This window comes from Ovis aries, chromosome 19 (assembly GCF_016772045.2).
Source record: "Ovis aries strain OAR_USU_Benz2616 breed Rambouillet chromosome 19, ARS-UI_Ramb_v3.0, whole genome shotgun sequence".
Lineage (NCBI taxonomy): Eukaryota > Metazoa > Chordata > Mammalia > Artiodactyla > Bovidae > Ovis > Ovis aries.
In genome coordinates, this window is record NC_056072.1 from 49,356,430 (window position 1) to 49,369,930 (window position 13,501).

Below are 13,501 nucleotides of genomic sequence, written 5' to 3' on the forward strand. Positions count from 1 at the left end.
AGAGACCTGGGTTCAATCCCTGGGTTGGGAAGATCCCCTGAAGAAGGGAACCTGGAGAATACCATGCAGAGTCCATGGGGTCGCAAAGAGTCGGACACGACTGAGTGACTTCACTTCATTCTAAGTAAATTTATTTTTAAAAATGCATTTATAGTTAGGTTGCAGTCAGAAATATACCTTGGGTCCTCTCAAGTTGAAGTCACAAGTCCATATTATTTGGTCACATTTGCAGTATTTCTCTTGTGTCTTTGCCTAGAAAATGGAAAATGTGGATTCTTTGTAGAAAAGAAGCATTTTAACTTTGTTTTGAAAATATTCTTTGGATTTATGGGTAGCTCAGGTGACATGAATCACTGTCTACTATTAGCATTGCCTCAATTTGATTAAAAGATAAATGTTTAAATTTAGAGTGGTGGTGGTGGTTTAGTCTCTAAGTTGTGTCCAACTCTTGCAACCCCATGGACTGTACAGGCTCCTCTGTCCATGAGATTCTCCAGGCAAGAATACTGGAGTGGGTTGTCATTTCCTTTTCCAGGGAATCTTGGCGACCCAGGAATCAAACCCAGGTCTCCTGCACTGCAGGCAGATTCTTTACTGACTGAGCTATGAGGGAAGCCCAAAATTTAGAGGGTTGATGGTAAATGTATTTCTTTTGGTCTTACGTTAGATGCCTTTGGAAGAATGAACAAAATAATCCTAGATGAGCTAGTGAATTTTTTTTTTTTTTTCAAAGTTTTTTATGGTTGCTGTGTCTGTGAAAATATACATTTGCATGTCAGGATTTGACATTTTGATCCTAAGACTGCTTTGGCAAGAGAAGTAAACCATCTGAACATTTGGGTGTCATTTATCCCTTCTGGAATCCCTTGTAAACCTCTCTTCCCCAAGTCGATGTCTCATATGGCTCCTCCAGAGCCTGTCTCAACTCCCTGTCCTGCACCCCTGGGCTCATCACTCAGCTCAGCAACTTTTGTGCCTTTCTCCAGCCTGTTACCCTCCTTCCAGGAGCTGTGAGATCGATTAGGAAGCCTGAAGAACAAATTAGTTTATAATATTCCTTCCCAGCTTTCATATTGGTAATGATAACCACTTCATTTCTTGATCTTTTGTTAAGAATTAGCAGGAGTGTGTTGCTTATCTTTAATAGAATTTTCCCCTGAAGACTTACAAGAACACAGTCTTTCTGGGAGTATTTGCTATATTTTTTATCTTTTTTTTTTAAATTAAGAGAGCAGCTTCACAGGTTTGGACCTCAGATCTAAATTTGGGATTCCCAGGTTTGGACCTCAGATCTAGGTTTGGGATTATTGTACATAATAATGTGCAGGGACAGGTTGTAGAGTGTCCCTGTGAGACCTTTCATGAACTGACATGACATAAAGTGAAGCAGTTGCCTCAGGACACTTGTTGCTAATGGATGCACAAAAATTGAGATAAAGCCCAGATGCGCGTAGGCACAGTTCAGAGCTATAGTAGCTTATTGCTGAGTGTAGTTCGTATGAAAGGAGCTTGGTGGCGCCTTTCTCTGCTTGGGGTTGCAGCAGTGAGAATGGCTTGCTGCGAAACCAACACAATATCCTCTTCAGATTTCTTTGGGTTAGCAAAAACAGATACTTATGTAGGTCTTTCATAAAAATTGTTGTTCAGTTGCTAAGCTGTGTTTGACTTCTGAGCTGAGAGAACTGCAGCATGCCAGGCTTCCCTGTCCTTCACTGTCTCCTGGAGTTTGCTCAGACTCATGTCCATTGAGTCGGTGATGCCATAAAAATGATGTGGCATAAAGTGAACTTCTGAAAAGCAGGGATACAAGTATGTGTGTTTCTGAGAGGAGAAGGAAACCATGGGTTTTGTCTGCTTCTCAGGAAGTCTGCTTATAGAAAGGTTAAAAATCATGATTTTGATCCAGTTCCCAAAGTCTAGCAAACAGCTTGAGAAAGGTGAAAAGACTTGTTCGCCAGACCTTTATGAGTGTCCAGGTCCCCAGTCTCAGATTTTGCACTGTACCACAGATAAAATTATCCCAGGGTTCAGTTTCCCGTACTTCTGTTTTCCTTGTTTGCTCATCCTTTCCCCGCCCTCCTCACTCTGCTTTTTGTAGGCAGTATGTTGGGTTTCTTGGCCTGTGTTCATTTGTGTGTGTGTTTTGCTTCTCCCTAGGTCAAGCCATGACTACAGTAGCGGTGCACGTGGACTCCAAAGCTGAGCTCACTACCCTGCTGGAGCAGTGGGAGAAGGAGCATGGCAGTGGGCAGGACATGGTACCCCTCCTTACCAGGTAGGGCCGGTTAAGTGGTGGTGTTTATTTTTAAAGGAAACTTGGGAATTTCCAGGTGGTCCAGTGGCTTTCACTGCCAGGGGCACAGGCTCAGCACCCAGTTGGTGAACGGAGATCCTGCAAGCTGTGCAACGTGGCCAAAAAAGAAAAACCCTAGAGAACAGTGTAGAACATTATCACCCTGTGAATCCTAAAGACATTTTCTTGCCCTGTCAGAGCTAGTCTTTATGTCTCTACGTCTTGAAGCTTTTGCAGTCGCTTCCTTTTCCTCTCGGGCTCTTTTGTTGTCCTGCTCTTTCCTAGGTTCTTCTCCTGCCAGTGCTCAAGCTCCAGAGTTCTGTTGGTGGTTCTCTTCTCTCTTCACCCTAGGTGTTTTACCTAGATAGTTTCACCTCTGTCCATGATTTAAAAAATTATTCTCAGTCTCTTTTTCTACCTCAGGCTCCTCTTTATAAAAATTGTAGACCCATTTCTCAGCTACTTGGTGTATACATCCTTTCCTGGTTGTTCCACAGACACTGGAAACGCACTGTGTCCAAAATAGAGCTTCTTACCATCATCCTGCCTCCGTCTGCATTCACAGCATGTGCTTTTGTACTCCCTGCCTTGGTGCAAGTGGTTTTAAACTAAAATCTGAAAACCATTCTCCCTAGTGTATTCCTTTCCTAGCACTACCTAGTCACCAAGCCCTGAGGATTTCTGCTTCCTCTTCTCCCCTTCCCTCTCTCTTCATTAGGTGTTGATCATATCTTGGCTGACTTACTAGGCAGTGTGCACGATCTCTGTCTCCAGTGTACCCTCTTCTAATACAACACTCTCTTTGCTGAAAGATTTATCTTTTTCACACACAACTCTGACTGTCATACCTCAACTCGTAATTCTTTTCTGGCTCTCTTTTCCTACAAAATGAAATGTAAACTTTTTAGAGTGGCTTATGATGTTGTTTATGATTTGGCCCCTACTTCCTTTTCTGCCTCATAGTGGTGTTCTTTTTCAGTGAGGAATAGCACCATATTTTCCAGTGTTTGCCTTTATACTTGCTGTTTCTTTGGCTTGAAAAGCCTTTCTTTGGTATATCTGCCTGGCAAGCTCTAGTCCTTTCAGGAAGCAGTTCAAGAATCACGTCTGTAAATACCATATGATACCACTTATATGTGAAATCTAAAATATGACACAGTATGACCCAGATGAACCTGTCTATGAAGCAGAAATGGAATCATGGACATAGGAAGACAGACTGGTGTTTGCTGAGGGGAGGGGAGGGAGTTGGGAGAGGGGTGGAATGGGAGGTTGGGGTTAGCAAATCTAGCCTTTTATATATAGAATAGATAAACAAAAAGGTCCTGCTGTGGCACAGAGAATTATATTCAATATCATACGATAAGCCGTAATGGAAAAGGATATTTAAAAGTGGAATGCATGTATAAATATGTATAACTGGATCACTTTGCTGTGCAGTGGTAAGTAACATCGTAAACAACTATATTTTGATTAAAAAATCTTTCTCAAGTGGTAAAATAATTACCACTTGTACTGCAATTATCATTTTACATGTGTCTCCTTACTAAAGTGTAAGTTTTCTGAGGGCAAGTACTTCTCATTTTTATTGGTGTCTCCTTGTGTCTCTTCAGACAGTGAAGACTTGCCCTTTGCCTTATACATAGTGAACTGTGTGGTACATAATTTTATTGAATGACTGCGTTGAGGAGAGAGAGTGAAAAATAGACTAGGGAGGGATACCTGTGATTTTTGTTAACAGGAAGCCTTTGAAACAACAGGCTCTTTTATACCTAACTCTGATATAACAGAGAAAAAAAATTTTTGTTTGCGCAATGATCTATTCTCTAGGGATAAAGAAAACTATGGTCTTATGAAAGGTTAAACAGGGATAAATGCTTTGTTCATAACTGCTCTTGACAGATGCAAAACGTGAATGTTTTTATTTTAGGGAAAGGATTTTTGCTGACTGGTGGAAAGTGGATTTTCATTTGTAGAGGCATTGGAGGTTAAGAATTACTAATCACAAGCTACTTGAAATGTAGCCATATGAATGAAAGAATCTTAAATATTGTGCATTTGACATGTGGATTATTGATTGATGTAATTTTGAAAGGAGGAGAGAGTGATAAATGGTACTGTTCATGGTATATTCACTAAATTTCTCAAAAAATGTTTTTTAATGTTTTATTTTTGGGAATTCCCTGGTGGTCCAGTAGTTAGGACTTGGCACTTCCACTGCCAAGGGCCCAGGTTCAATCCCTGGTTGGGGAACTAAGATCCTGCATGCTGTGCGGTGAGGCCAAAAACAAGTAACTTTATTTTCAGGATTATTTCATATTACTTGTCATATTTGACCCTGAACTTTGTCATTATACTGTGGTATTCAGCAGTGCAAAGCCTAAACTAGAGGAACCCTACGTTCAAGGAGATAACTATCTGGGAGGCAACTAAATGGATCTAAAAAAAGTGGGTAGTGGTACAGAATAGTATGTAATGAAGTGCTAGATCGGGCAGATGGTTTGTGAATATTCCGGGGCTTAGAAAACTGGAAAGGATTTGAATAAGCCTGTTTCATCTGTTCACTCAAGTGTTTGAGGACCTTTTGTTTATCAGGACAGCTTCTTCATTTGTTAGTAAAAGTATCACTGACAGCCACGTTGTTAAAAGATAGCCATCCTCTGAGCTACTTGAAAAAGACTGTAGCCAGACAGTAGAAAACTAAGGTTAGGGTACTGGGTTTTAACTCCAAATGCAGTGGGCTTTCCAATATAGTATGTGGTAAAGGTTCCTTGGAACAGGGGCTTGAAAGTTGTTAGAACATATATTGATGAAAAGCAAAGAAGACAAGGTTTTCTAGGAAAAGTGAAAATATGCCTGAAAAAGGTATCTGTCTAGGGGAGAATGAACGGCATGTTTCTGTGGCAGGGAGGAAATGGGCTCCACCAGAGTGCAGGGTGAGTATATGTTAGGAATGGAAGCTAAAATTACATGGAGCAAGATTGCAAAAGATATCTTCAAGGCTAGACTGAGAATTTAAAGATGCAATAGGATGAGTTAAAAGTATGTTTTAGATGGGGCAAAATGCCTGCCATCCTCCAAACTGTGGGTCTGTTAGTTCGCTGTTATTTCCTACAGTATTTTCTGTAAGAGGTTATAGAAAAACCTGAATGAACATTTTGGCCAGTGCAGTAATTTATAGTTGACCCATGGTTGCTTGAATCTGTGAATGTGGAGGGCCAACTGTACTATGCCATTTTTATGTAAAGGACTTGACAGAGGATTTTAGTGTCCCTGGGAGGTCCTGGGACCAATTCCTTACACATACTAAGCAATGACTGTGTGTTGTATAATGCTCTGATGGATTCTTTACTTGTAAAATCATCACCTAGATCAAGTTATAGAACTTGAGAACTACCTCCAGAAGCCTCCCTCCTGCTGTATCGCATCAGTATCTGCCTTAGATTAACTGGTTTTCTATTTTTTTTTAGTAATAATTTTATTTGTTTATTTTTGGCTGTGCTGGGTCTTCATTGCAGCGTGTGAGCTTCGCTTGGGTGGCACTAGCTCTAGGGCGCATGGGCTCAGTAATTGCAGCTCCCAGGCTCAATAATTGTGGTGCATGGACTTATAATTGCTCTGAGTCTTCTGGAACCTTGTGAGTTCTTCCTGGAACAGGGATGAACCCATGTCTCCTGCATTTGCAGGTGAATCCTTTACCACTAAGCCATTGAGGGAGCCCCATTTGTTCTTTTTTTTCCCCCTAATTTGTTTATTTTTAATTGGAGGATAATTGCTTTACAATATTGTGTTGGTTTCTGCCATATATCCACATGAATCAGCCATAAGTATACATATGTCCCCTCTCTCATGAATCCCCCCCTTTTGTTTTTGATTCCCAGTTTTCATAGGAACAACACCTAAGTAGCTCTGATGTCAAGCTCTGTTCTAAGCAGAGTACGTATATATTAACTTAAACCTCAGGGAAACTCTTAAGATAGGCACTGTTATCCTCATATTACAGGTTAGGCACAGAGAGGGTAAGTAATTTGAACAAAGTCAAGAACAGTAGAAGAGGTCTGAAGTCTGCTGTTTTGAGTAGAGAGTCCAAAACAGTATGGTCTGGACATTTCTGGTCAAGACTTAAAGAAATGATTGAAGTCAGGAGATATTTTGTTAGGTAGAGCTAATACGAATTATTGCAGTGGGGAAGGGGAGAAAAGGAAGGACTTAAGGATGTCTCCTGGGTTTTTGGCTTCTGAGGGGATAGTAGTGCTGTTTTTTGAGACAGGAGAGTTGGAGAGAAGAATGAATTGGGGAGTGGAAATTGTTTTATGGGATAGTTGGTTAGATCTTTATGTTAGGACAACACCCTCTTTCTAATTTTTTGCTTTTATTTTGTACCTTGACTGTTAACATTGACTATTGTAGGTGGTGGTATATCTTTCTTTTGTATGCTTGTTTAGCATTGACCTTGTCTTCCCTTTGTATTAGGATGTCTGAATTGATTGAAAAAGAAACTGAAGAATATCGTAAGGGGGATCCAGACCCATTTGATGATCGGCATCCTGGTGAGATCTGTGTTTTCTTAATTCTGGCTCTAATTTTCTTACAAAAGAAAACTGCTTACTATAAGGACTATTTTTCAGTTGAAATAGAATTTCTTAAAATATTGCTCAAGGTGGGGGCAGCAAGGAAAAATACATTACGGGAAAAATGGAAATATTTTTAATATTTATCAAGTACTTAAAGGATATTATATAGATATACCTTATTAGTTGAAATGATTACAGAGATTTAAAAAGAAAAAAAAAATGTTAAAATGTTCTCTCTTTTTGACTTTTGAACCAAAAGATGCTATACTTTGTGTGCCTTCATCTTTCTAACAACAATAATTATCCTTTTACTAGTGGGGGAATGTGGTTGAGAATGCATTTAATGCCTTTTAGTTATGAAGTTGATACTTGGAACCTTAAATAATAAATGGACTTCTTGGTGTCTACTTTAGTGTTCCATAGCTAAAATATGCTACCTCAGGTTAACGTGGTTTTCTTTTGGGTCAGTGAGCCATGAAGACCCAGCCTGCCTTGGCATGGAATTTGCTACAGTACAGAACTATGTGGGACTTGAGACTGCCATTTTATGTTCGAAGGTAGATTACCAGGGGGCACAACTTAAGTCATATGGGTCCACGTGGCATATCAATTTTCTCTTTATAAAACCAGAAGCAGTTCTTTTTGGAGAGAAGAGACTGAGATCTTGTAACTGGAGAGACAGTGAGAATGAGTGGAACTTAATAAAAATAAGAACATTGTCTATCCACCTGAATGTACCAGTGTTATGCTTCTGTTTCTTAGACTTTTATTCCCAAATGTAAGTAAGCTAGGCATTTTAGATTGAGTGTCTAGTTATTAGGTGATGTTACCTGCTGCTCTTGTCCTAGATATGCCCGCTTGTGACTTTGAGAACTGTTTGCTTTTTGAACTCACATCTTCAGTAAGGCAGTAAGAGCAAGAAAAAGTGGGAAAGTGAAAATAAACTAACTCATGGGATTGTGAAAAGGATTAAAAGAGATTATCATGCTTAGTGACATTGCCTTGGAAAGGATGAAATGGTAACAAGGAAGAAGGGAGAGAAGAATGCCTTTTTTTAGTAGAGATTTAAAGACAATATTTCCTCTCTGTCTCTTATATTAAAACATATTTGTTACTAGGCATAATTTCTTTAAAAAAGAATAAGGGTCTTAGTTTCATCATTTATAAACAGAGAAAGTTAGGTAATCTGAGGTCCACATTTGTTTTTCTGATGCCATTCTCTAACTTCTGTTTTGTGAATTACTTTGCGGTATTAATTACAGCTTGGTAAAAACTTTTTATCAGCAACATATATCTTCATCTGAAACTGTATCCTTTGACTAAACTTGCCACTCTAAAAGGAAAATTAAGTGAAATAGATGATACCTGTTTTAAAAGCAAACCAATAATTTTCCCAACGATTAGCGAATTCTTTCATTTTTAGGCTGTGTATTGAGTGAATCCTAGATTCCTGGCCTCCTTTCTTTTTCTAGGAGCTCAGAAGTTGATGACCAAGATGACCAAGTTCACTTTATCTTTAGCAATTGCTTGGTGGGACTCCCCTCTCCCTCAAACCTGGCCTGTTGTTATAGGTTTGAGGACGTGCTGCTGCTGCTGTTGGCATTATAGCTGAGAGACTGGGCTTGGAACCTGTTTTCACTCCAGGCCACCCATCAAGAGAAGCTATGCTTCCTTCCTTTTTCTCTCTGGGAGGTCAGGCATTTCCATTCTCTTGGGATCCTTTATGATTCTTCTATAGACCTTGTATACTCTGAGTGATGCTGCTCTGGGTCTTGTGCTTATTTGTTTAATTTGGCCTTGATGTGTAGACAGTATACTGGGAGATGGGAAGGTTAGAAAGCAGTGTTTGAAGTTTTTTATTGTCATTTTTAGTTTTAAAGAACGCTTCTTACGAGATCTAGTTCATCAAGAGAATCTTTTCTTCGTTTCTGTTAATTTTTGCTGGCCTTTTAATGGTACTTAAAACCACCCTGGTTCCTTTCCAGAGGTCTGAGCTGCTTAACTGGGACGACTTACTCATTCCTTTGCTCCTCCCCTCTTCTCTCGGCAGGTCGAGCTGATCCAGAGTGTATGCTGGGCCATTTGCTGAGAATACTCTTCAAGAATGATGATTTCATGAATGCAGTAGGTTTGCTTCTTAATTTTCTCCAGAGATTATCATCAACAGATGCTTTACCTTTATTTTCCTGTACTTTCTCCTGAGGTCTTGACAAAGTTGGGAATAGAGTGGATAGATTTTTTAATCTGGTATTGGTTCAGTGAAATAAGACTAACTGTGGACTTGTTTGTTACCAAAGTCCTGGCTGGGGCCAGGGTATTTTCTCTTTGGTGTCCAGTTGCATATTGATGAGGGTTCTCAAAGCATCTCCGCTCATACTGGAGTGAGATGATTTTGAATTTGGAAATATAGAAGTTCTCTTGGATTCCTGAATAGGAAAATTAAGAGTGGTATGTGCAGCATGCTTCTGCACTGACGCTGTGGGTGCGCACGCTATGTGGGTGTGCGCACTGTATGTGTGCGTGCTGTGCACTGGACGTGGAGGAGGAAAGAAAGGAAAGGAAGTTAAATAACCTGAGTTATTTAACCAGTTATAAATAACCAGGTCTGTTGAGTAAATGAGGGGAAAAAAGTATGTATTACACCTCCTAAACATAGTAGTAACTCATAGTAATAATGACGTTTGTTTTTGGAGGCAAATAGCATGATACTTGAGAGCATGGGCTTTGGGGTCCATGTTTGGGGTTTCAATGCAACTCTACTCTTCTTTGACATTTTGATCTTTGGGCAGCTTAAGCCTCTCCAAGCTTTATTTCCCTAATTATAAAATGGGGATGATAGTGATTAACCTTAAATATTTTTGTAATTCTTGAGTGAAATTAAGTCTGAAAAGTGCTTGGTATAGAACCTGCCACATGAGGGCTCAGTAGTTACTATCTATATTAATTCTCAGTTTTACTTCTCTTTCGCTGGCATCTCTCCTCTGCTTCAGATCACTTCCAGCTTGCCTTCTGATCCGCACATGGATATTTCCCAAAGGCACCTTGAGTTCTGCATGTCCAATTGATTGCCCCGTAGTCTGTTTCTCATTCTCTAGCTCAGTGATAGTGTCCTTTCCTAACCAGCTAGAAGTTCCTTTATTCCTCTAGCGTGTGTGCATGCTCAGTCATGTCTGTCTCATCTTTGTGACCCCATGGACTGTACCCCACTGGGCTCTTCTGTCCATGGGATTTTTCCCAGCAAGAATACTGGAGCAGGTTGCCATTTCCTCCTCCAGGGGATCTTCCTGACCCAGAAATTGAACCTGCATCTCTTGAGTCTCCTGCATTGGCATCTCCTGATTCTTTACCACTGGCGCCGCCTGGAAAGCCCCCTTTATTCCTCTAAGCTCTCTTATTCAGTGAAGTTACAGCTCTTATGGGTCCCTACCCCTAGCCTTCACAAATCCCTCGACTGCTTTCTGCCCTTGTTCCCAGACCTTAGGCTAACCACCACCATACCTCTGTTGGTACTGCAATAGCCTCTTAATTGGTTTCTCTTCTTATTTGTCTTCCTCCAACCCATTCTTTATCAAATGCAAAAAGTGATCATGGCACTCACTGTCTTGCTTAAAATGCATTAGTGGTTTCCCATTGCTCTCACGATGAACTTTAAATTTCTTATTTTGGTTTGTAAACCTGTTTGTCATGGCCTTTTTCTTTCAATTTTTAGTTCTTGCCCTTTGCCTCCTTTCCTTTTCACGCCTTATTAGCTGTTCCTCCTTGTTCTTCATGGTCTTGCTTGGCACCCCTTCCTCTCTGCAGCCTTTCTGATTCCTTTGCAAGGTTTATGATCTCCTCCAGGCTTCTGTAGCATCCTGTACTTATGATACTTGTTTTTCCCAGCTATCATCTTTTTTGGATTATGAACCTTTTGGTGATGGGACTGTGTCTTATCCACTATTGTATATCTAGTAACAGAACACAGTGCCACTTAGAGAGCCAGTGTTTTTTTATCTCATGAGTGCCAAAAAGCATTATTATTATATTTATATAAAATATAAAACTCAAAGTTTTTTCATTAATCATTGTCAAGAATCAGGGAGAGGTGAGGGGAGGCTTGTCTTGCTCTGTTTTATCTTTCTGAAAAAGTATAAGGATGGGAGGTGATTTTTTTGTGATAACTCGAGTTTTAATTTCTGTGGTTGCTGAGTTGTTGTTTGAAGGGAATTTGACTTTAAAATGGCAGAAGTACTTGTATGGTATCATGGCATAGCAGGATCATAATTATTTCCAATAATTATAGGTTTAGTTAGTAATGTTAGGTATAGCCTTACAATCTTTAATATTCTTTAGGCAAGCTATGGGAATATGGTATGGATTTATTAGACTTCATTAATTTGATTGGGTTGAATTTCAGATGAAAAGTATCGCTCTTCTTTACAGCTGGTGAATGCATATGTGATGACAAGCCGAGAGCCCCCTTTAAACACTGCAGCTTGCAGACTCCTACTGGACATCATGCCCGGGCTGGAAACTGCTGTTGTCTTTCAAGAAAAGGTACTTCCTAAAAAGAAAAGTCATTGTTTCATTAAATTTTCAAAAAAATGTTTGTTTATTGGTCGCGTCAGGTCTTAGTTGTGGTACCTGGTGCGTGGGGCCCCTGCTGCGTTGTGGGATCTTCTGTTGCAGCGCACGAACTCTCTGGTTGTGGCTGGTGGGCTCCGAGTTGTGGCCCTCAGGCGTAGTTGCTCTGCAGCATGTGGAATCTTAGTTTCTTGTTTGCGTGTATGTCTTAGTTGCTCAGTTGTGTCGGACTCTTTGCCACCCCGTGAACTGTAGCCTGCCAGGCTCCTCTGTCGATGGCGTTCTCCAGGCAAGAATACTGGAATGGGGATCCATTCCCTTCTCCAGAGGATCTTTTCAACCCAGGGATTGAACCTGGGTTTCCTGCATTGCAGGCACATTCTTTCCTGCTTAATCCACCACAGAGCCCCTTAGTTTCCTGACCAGGGATCAAACCTGCATCCCCTGCATTGCTTGGTGGGTTCTTAATTACTGGACAACCAAGGGGAAGTCCCATCATTTTATTATTGAATTGAGTGGTGCTCTGTTTGATTTTTCTTTATTAAAATAATTGTTACAGTTTTTCTTACTTTATTCTAGTAGTAATCTATATTATAAAAACTTAAGAAAACAAGAAAAAATTAAAGTAACTAGTTAGTGAGTACTTAAATAGTACTTGCTGCTTGTGTGTAACAGTATTTTTAAAATCTTAAGCTCATATGTTTTTAGAATGGATTTTTAATCCTATCCAAACTCTTATTTTTTTTTAGTTAAAAAATTTTTTTTAAATTGTTTCTTCACAATGTTGTGTTAGTTTCTGTTGTACAGCAAGATAAATCAGTTATGTGTATGCGTATAGCCACCTTTTTTAGATTTTCTTTCCGTTTAGGTCACCACAGAGCATTGAGGAGAGTTCCCTGTGCGATACAGTATGTTCTCATTAGTTATCTATTTTATATATAGTAATATGACATATACGTGTCAATCCCAGTCTCTGTCTCATCCCACCTTCCCCTCTCCTCCGTGGTAACCATAAGTTTGTTTTCCACATGTGTAATTTGTGACTCTGTTTCTGCTTTGCAGACAAATTCATCTGTACCACTTTTCTAGATTCCGCATATAAGCTATGTTATCCTTATCTTCCTCATACTGACTGACTTCACTCTGTATGCCAGTCTCTGGGTCCTTCACGTTGCTGCAAATGGCATAATTTAGTCCTTTTTATCACTGAGCTCTGTTTTGTTGTACACACGTACCACGTCTTCCTTAGTCCTCTGTTGATGAATGCTGAGGTTGCTTCCATGTCCTGGCTATTGCAAATAGTGCCACGTCGCAGTGTCGGCGTCCTTTTGAATTACAGTTTCTCGGTTATATATCCAGGAGTGGGACTGCTGGCTCATATGGTAGCTGTGTTTCTAGGTTTTTCAGGAACCTCCATATTCGATAGTGGCTGTACCAGTTTACATTCCTACCAACAATGTAGGAGATTTCCCTTTTCTCCACACCCTCTCCAGCGTTTATACTTTATAGATTCTTTAATGATGGCTGTTCAGACCAGTGTGAGGTGATACCTCATTGTAGTTTTTAAAAAATATTTATTTTTATTTGCTTATTTATTTGGCTGTGCTGGGTCTTAGTTGGGGCCTGAGGGATCTTCAGTCTTAAGTTGCGGCATGTGGGCTCTGTGGTTCTGAGTTGTTGTTCGAAGGGAATTTGACTTTAAAGTGGCAGAAGAACTTGTATAGTATCATCATGGCGTAGCAGGATCAGAATTCTAGCAATTATCGGTTTAGTTAGTAATGTTAGGTATAGTCTTACAGTCTTCTCTTGCCTCCAGTCTTTCCCAGCATCAGGGTCTTTTCCAGTGAGTCAGCTCTCCCCATCAGGTGGTCAAAGTATTAGAGCTTCAGCTTCAGTATCAGTGCTTCCAATGAATATTCAGGATTAGTTTCCTTTAGGATTGACTGGTTTGATCTCCTTGCCATCCAAAGGACTCTCAAGACTCTTCTCCAAGAGCATAGTTCAAAAGCATCAATTCCTCAGTGCTCAGCCTTCTTTATGGTCCAACTCTCACATCTGTACGTAAATACTT

At 40.1% G+C, this 13,501-nt stretch overlaps 1 protein-coding gene and 1 non-coding gene across 21 annotated transcripts in view; both read left to right on the plus strand.

The window, feature by feature from the left end:
• DCAF1 (DDB1 and CUL4 associated factor 1) overlaps positions 1-13,501 on the plus strand; it is an 89,448-nt gene that overhangs the window by 13,766 nt on the left and 62,181 nt on the right. For 16 of the 20 annotated variants that reach the window (XM_042236156.2, XM_042236157.2, XM_060402514.1 and 13 more), the window contains 4 exons: positions 2,158-2,275; positions 6,767-6,843; positions 8,918-8,991; positions 11,290-11,403. In XM_042236156.2, the coding sequence (XP_042092090.2) occupies positions 2,166-2,275; positions 6,767-6,843; positions 8,918-8,991; positions 11,290-11,403 (375 nt within the window). In that variant the 5' untranslated portion in view covers positions 2,158-2,165. Of the gene's footprint in view, positions 1-2,157; positions 6,844-8,917; positions 8,992-11,289; positions 11,404-13,501 lie in introns of those variants that run through there. The other 4 variants (XM_060402521.1, XM_060402519.1, XM_060402510.1 and 1 more) reach the window with 3 other exon arrangements.
• On the plus strand, positions 4,474-4,546 carry TRNAG-UCC (transfer RNA glycine (anticodon UCC)). Its single transcript has one exon. It is a non-coding gene; the product is annotated as a tRNA-Gly (tRNA).